Raw genomic sequence first — 13,357 nt, 5'->3', positions numbered from 1 at the left:
AGCACTCAGCTGCTATTGGTTCCTGTAATCACCGTTAAGTGTGAAACAAGCCCGCTTGTAAGCTAGTAAATTAAATCCACAGTGTGAGCTTCACCGGCTGTGATTGACAGAATAGAGCGGGGTGACGGTGAAGGGTATCATCAGCGAATTTTCTCCCCTCTGTAATCTAGTCGGCTATTATGACAAGACAGCGTCTTCAGCCTCGCTGGCAGCTGATGCTCGGTGGTTTATACTAAGCAGGCTAACATACAGTGATGTTTACCAATCTTCACCGCCTTGGTAGCATTTAGCTACGCACTTTATATTTGAGGCTTATAAGACTGTCATTGCTGAAGAGAGAGAGAGAGAGAGAAAGATGATGTTTTGCAATCTGAACTTACTGCTGTTTTGTTTTCCTCAGTTGTTTTGTTTGTTGTGTTAAAACAGCCTGTTTTTTATTATCTTAAATCCGGGTTTTTTACAGTGGTTTGTGATTACTTTGGTTTTATTGTGTTAATGCAACCTTTTCTTAATGATTTAAACAAACGTGTCTCTGCCTCATCCACACTGACTTATCTGTGTGCCTTGGGGGCTTTTATTTAAATCTTACATTAGTATTTCTTGGGATGATCATCCCCTAAAGCCCCGTCGCATAATCAAACTGAAAATGTGACCATATGATGACGCTAGAGCGACAGTCACCAGCTTGGCAGCTTTGTTACGTCCCTTCCTGGACAATGCAGAGGAGAATGCAGTGCTTTGATGACTATGATTTGTAAACTCTCTGGTTTGATGTAATTTCCAGCAGCTGCCTGAGAGTCAGCGAGCCATCTGTGACGATCCTCACCCATGGGCTCTGTTGGGCCACGGTTAACCAAGCTGAAATTAAACTCGACCATTCAATGTCAAAGCACAGCCGTGACATCTGTGATGCTAAAAACCTGTTAATTTGATTACATCCTGTTTGTCCACCACCACACCCTCCGATCCTCTTCCACAAGTGTGGATAGAAAAGGACCGGAGCCAAAATCAAAAGATTAAAGTTGTTTTTAGCGCAGTTGATTGGAGTGATATACGACAGTGTAATAGATATGCTCAGTCTAAGCGGAGGTTGATGAACCATTTCAGTCATGTGTCAGAATCACTCACCTTTGAGTTGTTTGATCACAATGGCTTTGTTGACAATATCAGAGGGTGATTAAACGTGAACACTCCGCGTGATGTGCAAAGAGAAAATAACTCCAAATACAAAAATGAGTAGTCATAGCAAATTTGTCATAACATTTTATCTGACTCATGGACTGGTAACGGTTCACCCACTGAGAATTTTCAAAGCCAAAAAGAAAGACTCGATTAAAAAAGGGGGCCTGTGGTTCATCCAAGAGGGCGGTTACGCCATTAAGTTATGAAAGTGGTTGTCCCTTTGTTCAGAATTAAGATTGAATTGGATTTTTGCAATAAATGAGCAAATAGTATTTTACTAAATTAAATGTAATGCACATTATAAATTAAGGTGTTTAAGAAGGGGTTATTTACATTTTAGTCTATAATGAGGTTTTGGGAGTTAGAATTGTGTCAACAGCTGGGCTGCTGTGTAAACATCCATCAAAGGGAAGGCAGGGAGACAATAGCAATGAAAATCAATGGTTTCTCTACACGAATCCACGGTGCTGTTAGAATTTCCCTTTTCAGGAATCCATCGATTTGTAAATACCAAAGGAATAGGAAACAAATGGTACCGCTGTGTGTCAGGAGAACATAAAGAAATCCGTTAACCCATTGATTATCTGTAACCAGGCCGAAGACAACCCTAGCTTATAGAGGACATAGAAAAGTACACAGACAGACAGACTGTCAGGCTTTCAAAGGGCTGACACATAAAGACAGTCAACACTGACACCTCGCATCAACAGTCATCAATTAATGAGCAAGCTCCACATAGAGGGACCCAAGCCAGTGAGCGTGTGCAAAGCCGGAACCCTGATGCTGTAAGGTAACAGTACTAACCCTTCTTATTTAGCCTACAGTCTATTTGCTAACCACTGTGCCCGACCCAACATAAGGTAATGATAATGATTAAGCAATACTTAAACAGGTTGATGTGTTGAGCATCCATTAATGTACAATCGTGAGCCGAATAGAATATCAATCATTTCATACAGGGGTCTTCAACGTTTTTCAGGCCAAGGTCCCCCAAACTGATGGCGAGATTCTATGGAGTCCACCATCTTTTATTTTTGAGCTTCGCGCTCTTTAGACGTGAGCATTATTTTTTTTTAATTGTCTTATCAACCAAACATTTTTTGAACAAAATTCTTAATACAATATTAAATAGTGGGTTGATGTCTGCTAGAAAGGAGATTACATTTTTTTCTCCATCTCCGTTTGACGTTATTCCAGTTCTCCTGGCTTTGTTGACATGCATTTTATTTCATGTGAGTGTGTCGCACATGTTCACCGCCTCACCGCCACTCTGCACTCTGCTAACATGGCGGTTGCGGCTACTAATGTCCTCCTGACCGACAGCGTTGTAGCGGAAGCATCGCAACCAGACAATAGCTGTTTAGCACTTCCACTGAGGATGATGGGAATTTTAATGGCTTTGCAATTTTGCTGTTTTGTCATGAAGTATAGATGATAAATCAACTCCTGAGCACAGTGGGGAGGGGGGCTAAAAAGATTTCTCTCTAAATGTAACAGCAGGTTTTTTTGTACAGAACGACTAAGAAAATAGCCAAATTGCAATGAATCAGTAACGTAGAAACAGTCCAACAGTATCTGTTTTATTAAGTGACACCTGCAGAGTCCATTTACTATCTGAGCCCTGCCAGAACCACTGCGTGAGTAATGTCCTCCTGATCTAATTGTTGAACAGCTAGGATAAATGGATTTACAAAATGGAATCGTATTGTAGTCTGGAGCACTACTTCAGTCATCTGAGCCACATCCTCGTGATTACTACCACTACAGGATGAATAGCACACTTCATAGAGATGTCAGGTTACCCACAGCAGATACGTGCTGCAACGAATCTCTATCGCATAATTCTTCTTAAATTCACTCTGAGAGAAAATCTCCTACACCTACACAAACATTGTGTCTCCAAATTCTCTTCTAAATTAACACTTGTAAAAAAGATGGCAAGCTTAATAGTAACAACACAAGAAAAGAATACAATATGTCTACAGAATAAATCTGGAAGCTAAAACCTGGGAACTAACAATAATAATATGTGTGGGCTCGTATTGTTTGACTCGTGAGGTATGAAATCCCAATTGATAAAAAATTAAAGATGCATTACACAAGACCCCATAGCTGCTCGTGGCTAATGATGCTACCCGTGCTGCCTGCACACACTATGGCAGAAGAGGTTTAGAGGGGAGCGACTTTATTCACTGCTCTGAGTTCTCAGAATTGATTTTGTGAAGATAGAGCAACAAGAGATTTTTAAAACATGGTATAACCTGTTGTAGCAACCTCTCTGAATGCTCTTTGTCATCTCCAAAGTAAAACGTAACACTGAGTTTGGGACAACTATGTTGCTGTCCCTATTTGTGTATGTTAGTGTGTCTACAACGTTTTGTGATAGTAGCAAATGCAGTCTCTTTAGGGGTGATAAAGGTTTAGGGCTTTTTTTAGGTTTAAAAAAATAATAGGGTTGTTCCTTATTTGTTTTAAAGAAATTGCATTATAATATATGGACTATAAAAAAGTGTTTTTGTTCATGAAATATATTGAAATATTAAAATTTAAGTTGGGACTACTGCTAAAACGTATATTTCCATCAAACACAACATTTTTCCAACCATTTTTTCTGTGTCACACTGTGTCTTTTCACTGTCTCTCTCCTCTCTCTCTCTGCCTCTTTGCTGCTTTGTCTGCTTGTAACCTGAGCCGCTCTGGGGGGCGAAGGTTCGGACACAACGTTTGTCTTTCTTTCTTTTAATTTTTTTTCTTTTAGGGTTGGTGATGAAGCTGTGACTCCCCCCCCCCCACACACACACACCGCACCCCGACCAGTTTTGGAACCACTGGCCTAAATTATGGGAGAGACATTCTTAAACCGTCTGTGTTAGGAACCAAGCAAGTCCATCTGCTGTGAGACTTAACATCTCCACAATCTCTCTTGCTGCAATATTCTCCCTTCTGGCTTCACTGCCAGTTTTTCTCATTTTTCATTCCTCACCGCTTTTTCTCTTTGCGCCACAGAGAGATTTACAGGGGGCGGTCTTAAGTTGTCCAGGAGTGAGGCAGGAAACAGCTTGGCGGCCGACCTTCAGTTCACAGTTATTTGAGTAGTGATCCAACTGACCGTGACGATGGGAAACTCTTTATTCTGTGAGCACGAAAGATTTTTCTGAAGGGAAGGGTGCCGTCCAAGACCCGCAGAGACATGTGTTCTGCTGCCAGTGAAGACCTCCATGACGACCACGAGCCCGGTGTGGGCTGCCCTTTGGACAAAGGCGGAAATATGTGAATTATGATCTTTCTTAAGCAACTTTTGTTAATACAATACACGTCCATTGGCTGTAATGAAACAGATTTCTTATGTAAGCATTTTCATCTCTTCATCTCTTTCATCTCTTTTTGGACATGATTACACTAAAATCAGAATAAGTCTCTTTTAGTGAGTATCTTTTCTCATGTTTCTATTTCTTAAAATTCATAATATTAATGTAGCATTACATTCCTATAAGATTGTGGGATTGTTAACAACTGGTTCTTACATTTCCCACAATTCAGTGTGATCACCAACTGTTCTGGTTGTAGATTTGGATTTGTAACCTTTGGACAAATATTTCAATGTATATTGAAGTATAAAGGGATGGACTCCTTCAGAAACACACTCAAAGCAAAAACGGAGACTTTAATGCAGGAATGCCCAATAAGTCGATCGGCAGCGCAGTGCCGGTAGTTCGCCTGCCATTGAAAACAAATCACATCGGGTCTCCACGGAAGAGAGGCTTGTTATTTTTTTAAATTATATCTACCTGTTTTGCGCTTCCGGTACACAGCATTGTTATTCCGTTTGGTTACCGCTACTACCTGTTTGCTCGACTAAAAACATTTGGCGGTAATTTAAGGACGTTTCTGTGGTGCACAGAAAGAAATGGATCATTAAAATTCAAAGGTATGTAAAGTATTCTCCCATGATACTTGCAAACTGTTAATGCATCCATACCCTTTTTCATTTCAGCACGTTTTACCTGAACCACACTTGCCCATAGACGTCCTGGAGCGTAAAGCTGTGATAAGGTGCTTTCCAGATGTTTTACTTCCTCTCTGCTGATCATTCAGCCTTGGTGTTGTTTTATTGACACAATAACACCAAGGTAATCACAGGTATACAATTGATATATTTTTATCAACATTGAAATGAATTAAGGCTTGTTGCATCGACTCACAGCTCATATATACTCTGGGTTCTGCCGTACGCTGTGACCTCGGTGTTCTGGGTGGTTACATGTGCAACATCGCACACCTCTAACCAAACCAAATTACTCTTAAATGCCAGCATTGTTTAGTTTTTAACTTAGATTGGATTTGTACTAAAATGCAAATAAAACAACATTTTCCTTTATTAAAATAGCAACTGATTTCAAAGGTGAAAGGAATTCAGAGGTAACTGAAGGGTAGAAAGCAGAAACAAACGTCGGTAGAGAGAGATTTTTTAATCTGTTTTAATGAAGTCTACATTTGGAGTTGGAGCCCCAGGCTCAATGTAAATGTGGGGTCACTGAGGGCAGCAGCCTTTTTGACTATTCTAAGCTTCATCTTAAAATCTCAGCTGGTTTCAGATGTCTGGCCTCAGGCCGCAGTGGGCAGTTTTATCTATCCCATAGCTGTTCAGAAACAATCCAAACAGTATGTACGTTTAATTTTTACACAAAGCCGGCTTCTTGAGATAAAATATCATCGTCAACCAATATTCATGACAAGTCATAAAAAATATTCTGTTTCATAAGGTGAAATGACGAAATGAGGTTGCAGTAATAACAAGATTATAAAACTTTTTATTGATCCCTCTGAAGATGAATTCATAAAGCAAATTCCACACATATCTCAGGTTCACATAATACTTTCTTCTTCTTTTTTTAACGCAAAGTTATGGCACCATTACTTTCTATAATTTCACCAGAAAAAATATTTATGGCCATGGTTTTATTTATACAAATGATAAGGAAGTATGTCTCTTGATTTGACCCACTGTAAAATAGCAATTACACCATATCAACATTCCCCAAAACAGAATTAGCCGGGTCAGTAGGATGTTGAAGCCAGTGAGTCTGGGTGCAAGTTAAAATATACATTCCACTGACGCATTGTCTGACACCAGTGTAAACCTCGGGCGGACAGAACAGTCAATGAAGCACAATTGGTTTCCCCATTGTAAGCAACACAGTGGTAAACAACTGATGGACAATATTAGACCTAAGGGAAGAAGCTGAGTATGACAAACAGATTTATGCATGGGTGAACTCCACTGCGCCAAAGCCATCTATTATCCATCCCTGTCAGTGCCTGGAGATGTTTCCTTTGCCTCCCTCTCACCGTGGCTGTCGTTGCATGTATTCCTGTTCCTCTGCTAAGTGCTGATACATTAACATTTTTAGTGCTGCCCAGTAATAAAAGACGTGGAATGAGTGGAGGCCTTTTACCATTCCTAAAGCAAACACCAATGAACTCATCTCAATGAGAAATACCACCACCTTCAAACAACCGTAAAAGTCCACCCACCCTCCTGCAGTGGGGCCACTGCTCCACAGTGCAGGTCAACAGTGTCGCGGTTTGAATCTCATCAGTTTTCACCCACAGTTCTCTTTCTTCTCATTTTGAGGTTCACTCACAAGAGTCTGCCTCACACGGGAAGCTCCACACTGGTCGTTTCTCCAGTCTTGATTCTCTGTGAACGCCTTTACGATGTGGAGGAAGCGTTTTGTAAGCAACATTTTCCAACTATAGTCCCAGGCTAAGCACAGAGGCACAGAAGAGCAGAGAAGGGGTTGAGCTTGTCGAAACCGTCTCAGTGGACCGACATGCTAGTCTTTGGGAGGGGTCTAATTTTTATTGTGTTGTTCAGATGAAACAATTCCATTGCCTTCATATATCGTAACCGGGTTTCATCAGTAGGGGTCAAAATTATAAAAAACAATTTCAACAAAGACAAAATCACAAAACATCACTTAGAAAAAATAAAATAAATAAAAAGAGCTGTGTAGGATTTGATTACTAAAACAAACAGCAAAAAATAGCAAAGCATTTTTCAACACAGCCCAGTCGCTTTCTACGCATATTATCTACACGCCTGTGCTGCATCTCATCTGATACAACACTACAATACTGACCTTAGGTGAATGATTTCGAGAGGTATAACCAAGGCTGACCAGCCATGATAAAATCTTCACCCTGCCAACAACTGAACAAGGTAATAACAAGCCTACTTTAAGACAAGTGGTTACTGGGTTGTTTGAAATAGAACAATTCACAGCTTTACAAAGCCCTTTCCTTGGATAGCTGGTAGGGCACATCAATATAGTTGAGGCATTTGGAACAATGACTTGATAAGACTACATAATGTGTATGATTGGTGAGCAGGGAAAGAGTAACAAAAGTATGTCTTAATCCCTTTTGAATTGGCTGTTGTGGCTCGAGTGTTTGAGACAGGAATTCTGAACTTTGCAGCACTGCTAAGTTTGACCTCTCCACAGTGTATACATTCTTTGTTTACATGTCACACGGAAAGAGCAGAGAAGAAAACATACACAGTCCATTACTAAGATGGGGAAGAAACCGTCAGCTGTGCATTTACACCTGGGGCACTGGCTTCCTGCAGGGAACTATTCTCACACGGTTGCAGTTCCAGTTAATCACACACAGTACTTCCGTTGTTATTTTGGAATGGGAGACCAGAAAAAGAAGGCACAGAAGGGTGCTTCAGAAGTGTCCATGCGAAGGGAAATTGTGCATCTATACAGCTTACCAATAACACTGTGAATAGGATCTGGTGGAGTACCTCATGTGTAACAGTAGTCTACATCTGGGATACCTCCTTCTCTATAGCCGCGGTTGGTGCCATGTCCTGCATTAGAAACCTGGTTGTCACCCTTGTACACGCCGGTGCCATTGGAGGGGAATATGGTATGAATGATATAATCCTCTCGTAGGGGTTTTGGCTGCATTGGTGGGCAAGCTGTCATGGGTGTCATCTGGAACCCCGGACTACGGATCTCCAATATGGTGTTGTCCTTCTTGGTGCCCGACTCAATGTAATCATCATAGGTCTTGTTTTTTCGGGAGTTGCTGCGAGTGTAGTGGTCCCGAGAGCACAAGTGCCCAGTCCTGTGTCCACACCAACAAAAGATGCAAAAAATAAGAGCCAATGATACAATGATGGTAGCCCCACCAATAATCCCTGCCAGAGCCAGGACCGTCATGTGCTTTGAGTCTTCACTCTCTACTTCCTCCAAAGGGGTGAGGTCAGATGTCTCAGCTTTAGCACACACATGAGCTTCATCAGAGTCCGGATCTCCAGAAATCCCCCCTTTGCTTTCTGAACTTGCCGCCAGGGGCACCATGCAGATGATGTAGCTAGAGCGTGGTTGGAGGGAATTAAGAAAGTATTCTCGACGGTCGCCCGGGACCAGCGTCTCAGTGATTGATCCCATGGTGCTCCCAGTGCCCAGTCGGAGCCAGCTTAGCCTGAAGGAGGAGCTTGGCTGGGCCACGCTCCAGGTGACACGGACGCTGTTGTGAGAGACAGGCTTCACGTTGAGGGCCAGGCTCTTTCCCACACCGCTGCTGCTAAGAGTGTAGTCCAAGCCAGAGTCAGGAAGCCCCAGACCTGGTCGCTTTGAGCGCAGGGTGAAGAGGGAACCCTGTGGGGGGGTGTGAGTCGTGGCGCTATCGACTCCCCCTCCGCCCACTCTGTCTCTGGTCCCCGCTGTCCTTACCACTTCACACTCCTCCATCTCGCTGCCCAGGTCTATCAAAGCCATATCTCGCACCCGGTCAGGCCCATGGCAAGTGAGACCTCTAACAGTGATGGAGTTGCCTCGGGCATGCAGCCAGTCATACAGCCAACGCAGGTTGCATCCACAATACCAAGGATTGCCTCTCACCAGCAGTTGGCCCAGGCTGTCCAGGTCTTTGAACAATCCCCTAGGCAGCGTGGTCAAGTTGTTTCCTGACAGGTCCAGTCTCAGCAGCCTCCGCATGCCATCCAAGGAACCACGTGGCATATGAGTTAGGGCATTTTCCTGTAGAGACAGGCGCTGCAGATGGGCACTGGGCAGATAAACAGGTGGGGTCTGGAGGGAGTTACGGACCAGGGACAACTCGGTTAAGTTGGAAAGGCGGGAAAACGTATCATCTGCGATGCGCTGGTTTGCCAAAAGGTTCCCATCTAGGACAAGACATCTAAGTGAGGCCAGGCCTCGGAAGGCGTGGGTTGGGATAGTGGAGATTCTGTTGTCATCCAGACGGAGTTCTTCCAGTGAGGCAGGCAGTCCTGAGGGAATACTGGACAGGTGGTTGCGTGAAAGAAAAAGAAGGCGCAACCGTGGGTTGTCAGCAAAGGCTTGGTCCTCAATGCTGACAGTGGAAATTGAATTGTCATCCAAGTGGAGCTTCTCTAGCAAGGGCATCCGAGCCAACGCACTGCGGGGAATAGTGCGTATGTTGTTGTCCTGCAAATGCAGTTCACGGATGGAGGGTGGCAAGTGAACCGGAAATTCATCCAGTTCATTATCATACAGGTAAACTACACGGATGGCAAGCTGGCGTTCCAAGGAGGTGGGCAAACCAGGGTTGTTTATCTGGTTGTTTTGAAGGTAGAGAACGGACGCCGAAGGAGGCAGTGGAGGGATGAAGCTCAGCCCACGATCATTACAGTAGATGAAGTCCTCGTCACACCGGCATACAGACGGGCATATCATGTCCCTGTCCCCTATGTACCCTTGTAGCGTGGCTGTAGCGAGCTGATGCATGCCGGCACGTAGCGTCAAGCAAAGAAACAGCAGAAAGAGTCGGGCCCGCAGCCTAGCCACACCTACAGGGGCCATTATGGTGAACATAAGCGCCGTCTTTATTTTCAACGTGTTTTCTTAATCCTCAAATCGTCCCGGTGAGCTGGAATCCTGAGACCTCCACCCTGAGAGAGAGAAGGAGAAATTACAGTCAGCACCGAAGCACAAATTAATTAGTCATTGGTCAGAGGCTACTCAAGTGATTTTAGTTCCGCTTTATATTATACTTATTGCCTTGTGTCTTGAACAGCATTAGAGCCTTCATTCATGCTACAATGATCACATCTAAAAATGAGCTACAGAGATATATTTTAATTAATGGCCATTGTCTGGCTAGGTGACTCTAAGCCAAAAAAAATGAAGGATAACTGCACAGCCAGCCATGGTTATGTTGAATTACCGACAGTAATCCAAGATTAGTCACAGCTAGAAGACTAAAGTTTACTTTAGGTGGTAAGAACATTCTCTGCTTCTGAATTAGTTAAAGGACCTTCAGATAGTCTATAACTTCATTAGTAGTTGCCAGCGGATGGCTGCATTAGCCAGACAGAACTGGAGATAGTTTTCACAATCAAGATAAAACAATGTGTTTGAGCTCAAGGCAATGGTCTTCAAGAGCTAAATCCTCATCAGGCAGTAAGAATACCACTCAGCACTAAAAAACATCTACTTAAATGATGTCCTCTCAATCTGGGGGTATCAAATTAATAAGGAACAATAAAATGCTAATGGGAATGTCAATGCCCAACATAATGCAAATTATGTGACAACTAATTAACACATTTCTACTCAGCGGAGTTGTGGGAGTCCACATGAGCTGTACTCAGAATTAGATTGGCATAACAATTTTCTTTTGTTATTGATTAAGCGATATGCGATAGGCCACAACAGAAAGTCAATTTTTGACTTCAGATATTTGGAATTCTGAGTGACAACTTCCGTCCATCACAGTCTTTATTAACCAGGGCCATTTGTTTAAACCAGTAAGGCCCAACAGCCACAAACAGTCAGGTTGTAGTATTGATTTACCAGAGCCAGTTGGCTCTCGTGCATATTACAGGATTCGCAGGTAAGTCACACAGCGCAACAATCAACCATAAGAATGACAACTCTGCTGGGACAGGTGAACATTTTCAAACGTTAATCTGCGCTTATTCACTACCAAAATATTGAACATTATGAAAGCAATCTTTGCTGACACTACACTCATATACACTTCAAGTGTATGACTGAAAAACAATGAAACCCGTGAACAGTTGTTCAGTTGTTGCTGGTCAGGAATCATTTAAAAGCAATTACTGTCTATCCTTTCAAACTTAAAAAAAATCTTCTTTTAAACAGAGGATTGTGATATTGTCCACTGAGAATAAGACACCTTTAAGCTGCCAATATGCTTCTTCAGTATTGCTTGTCAGATGGGATACGTCTTCAATACTCCTTCCCTTCACATTGTTCAAAACTGTCAATCTCAAATTCACCCCCACATTAGGTATTGGATGGCGGCAGCACATTGTGTCGCTTCATTTGACCTCACTCCTTTAAAACAACACAGAGACATATTGTATTTGATTTTAAATTAAAAAATTATCATACTATAAACTATCTTTATAGTTCAGAAGTAGTATGATAAAAACATTTGTGACTTTTACATGTGTGTTCTTTTGCTTATCGTTCCCCTGTTCTATCCAGATATTGTTCAAATATTTCAATATTTACCACCCTGGCAGATTATTACAGAAATCTACTTACAAACTTTCAATCATGCAGATAATCTGTTCTCCAAGATCGCATTTGTATTATACTGATCAAGACACTCCATTTTTGTACCTATATCTACTTCAGTCATCTTGAGAGGGAAGTGGGAAAATTTAATTTCAAATTTCGCAGATTTTTTGTGACATTTTTGTATTTTTATGACCAAGAAGGCATTCAGATGTGAATGTGTACAATTTACGGTGTTTGTAGATTGACGTGTTTTATGTGTGTCTGTGTGTGTGTGTGTGTGTGTGTGAGGGGAGGAGGGGGGGGGGGGGGGAGTAGTGCTAAAGAATGAATGACTGAATCCCAGGAGGATCAGCAGCGATTCTCTTGTACACTAGAGTATTTGGGTCATCCCTTAAAAACATTGTAGATCTTGTGTGAGATTGTGAGTGCCAGAGGGATTAATAGAGCATATTGAGCTGTGATTCTCTGGATTAAACAGGTGCTACAAAGAATGGAAAAAAACGTAATTTCAGGACTTTTCTGCCCTATGGTTGCTCATTTTCCCTCTTCCCTATATTAGAGAATACTGTAAAAGCGCACCTTAATGCTCTTTGTGTTTGTGAATGTTTCTACTTTGGATGTGCTTTGTGTTTGTCTGCCCATGCATGGAGACAGTCCATATGGTGGCAGTCCGTATTTCAGTGGTCTGTAGAGGGTAAAGAGGGATTGTAGGGTAATGTATTAGCCAGACAGAGAGCCGCCTTAGGCAGAGTACAGGACACACACAACAACCTCCAATCTAATGCTGGAACCCAAGACTGGATCGATTTACATAGAAAAACAGGGAGCAGGAGAGAGTGACAGAAAGCGGCTTTGAGCTCGACCTTTGAATCCCATCTCCCCACTAAGTCCCCCACAGAGGAATAGGAATGGGAAATCTGGAAAACAGGATTTTTGCTGACCGAAGGGGCTACTGATGCATCAGGAAATCCACTTTACTGATAGCAGGGAAAAGATAATAGTGGCCAACAGCTTATCTTACATGCCATGCCCATGGATCGTATTTTAGAGAGGATGACGCAAAATAAGATGCTCATGGTGATGATAGGAGCAAGTCCAGGGATCTGACAAGGAAAGTAATAGGGGCAATAAAAAGTATGGCCTTTTCATTTTGTTTAATCATAGAGGTGGTTGGGTTTTCTATCTGTGCGTGTGTCATATTTCTGGCAACGCTCAAGCTAATATACCACGTCTTTGTAATAATGTACTGTAATCTTCAATGTGTTAAAACATGAAGTTAACAAACATCAACACAAACTTTAATCCCCCCAAAAAGAAACAAACAAAGCGTAAATACACACTGCAGCGTGCATCAAACAAAAAAACATTTTCCTTTCTTTATTCTCATGTCTTCATTGTCACTTTTGCAAAAATAAACTGACACTGCAGTCATAATGGATGTTCAAGTGTTGTGAATAAAGCCATCTGTATTCATCACCTCGCGTATCCCATTCAAACCAAATGAGCATGTGAGCCGGTTGCTTAAAATGAGTTATAGTCTTGAATTATTTGATGTGCCGGTGAATTGCAATCTGTTAAAATGTTGTATTATCTTCTCTCCTTTGAAAACACGCCCGCCATGCTATAGA

At 42.2% G+C, this 13,357-nt stretch overlaps 1 protein-coding gene across 2 annotated transcripts in view; it reads right to left on the bottom strand.

The window, feature by feature from the left end:
* Positions 1 to 5,975: 5,975 nt before the first annotated feature.
* The window catches only part of flrt1a (fibronectin leucine rich transmembrane protein 1a), a 31,773-nt gene continuing 24,391 nt past the window's right edge, over positions 5,976 to 13,357 (bottom strand). For both annotated transcript variants that reach the window (XM_040182448.2, XM_040182449.2), the window contains exon 3: positions 5,976 to 10,129. In XM_040182448.2, coding sequence (XP_040038382.2) covers positions 7,995 to 10,052 — 2,058 coding nt within the window. In that variant the 5' untranslated portion in view covers positions 10,053 to 10,129 and the 3' untranslated portion in view covers positions 5,976 to 7,994. The remainder of the gene's footprint in view (positions 10,130 to 13,357) is intronic.

This window comes from Gasterosteus aculeatus, chromosome 7, assembly GCF_964276395.1.
Source record: "Gasterosteus aculeatus chromosome 7, fGasAcu3.hap1.1, whole genome shotgun sequence".
Classification (NCBI taxonomy): Eukaryota; Metazoa; Chordata; class Actinopteri; order Perciformes; family Gasterosteidae; genus Gasterosteus; species Gasterosteus aculeatus.
This window is presented reverse-complemented; position numbering and strand designations above follow the sequence as displayed.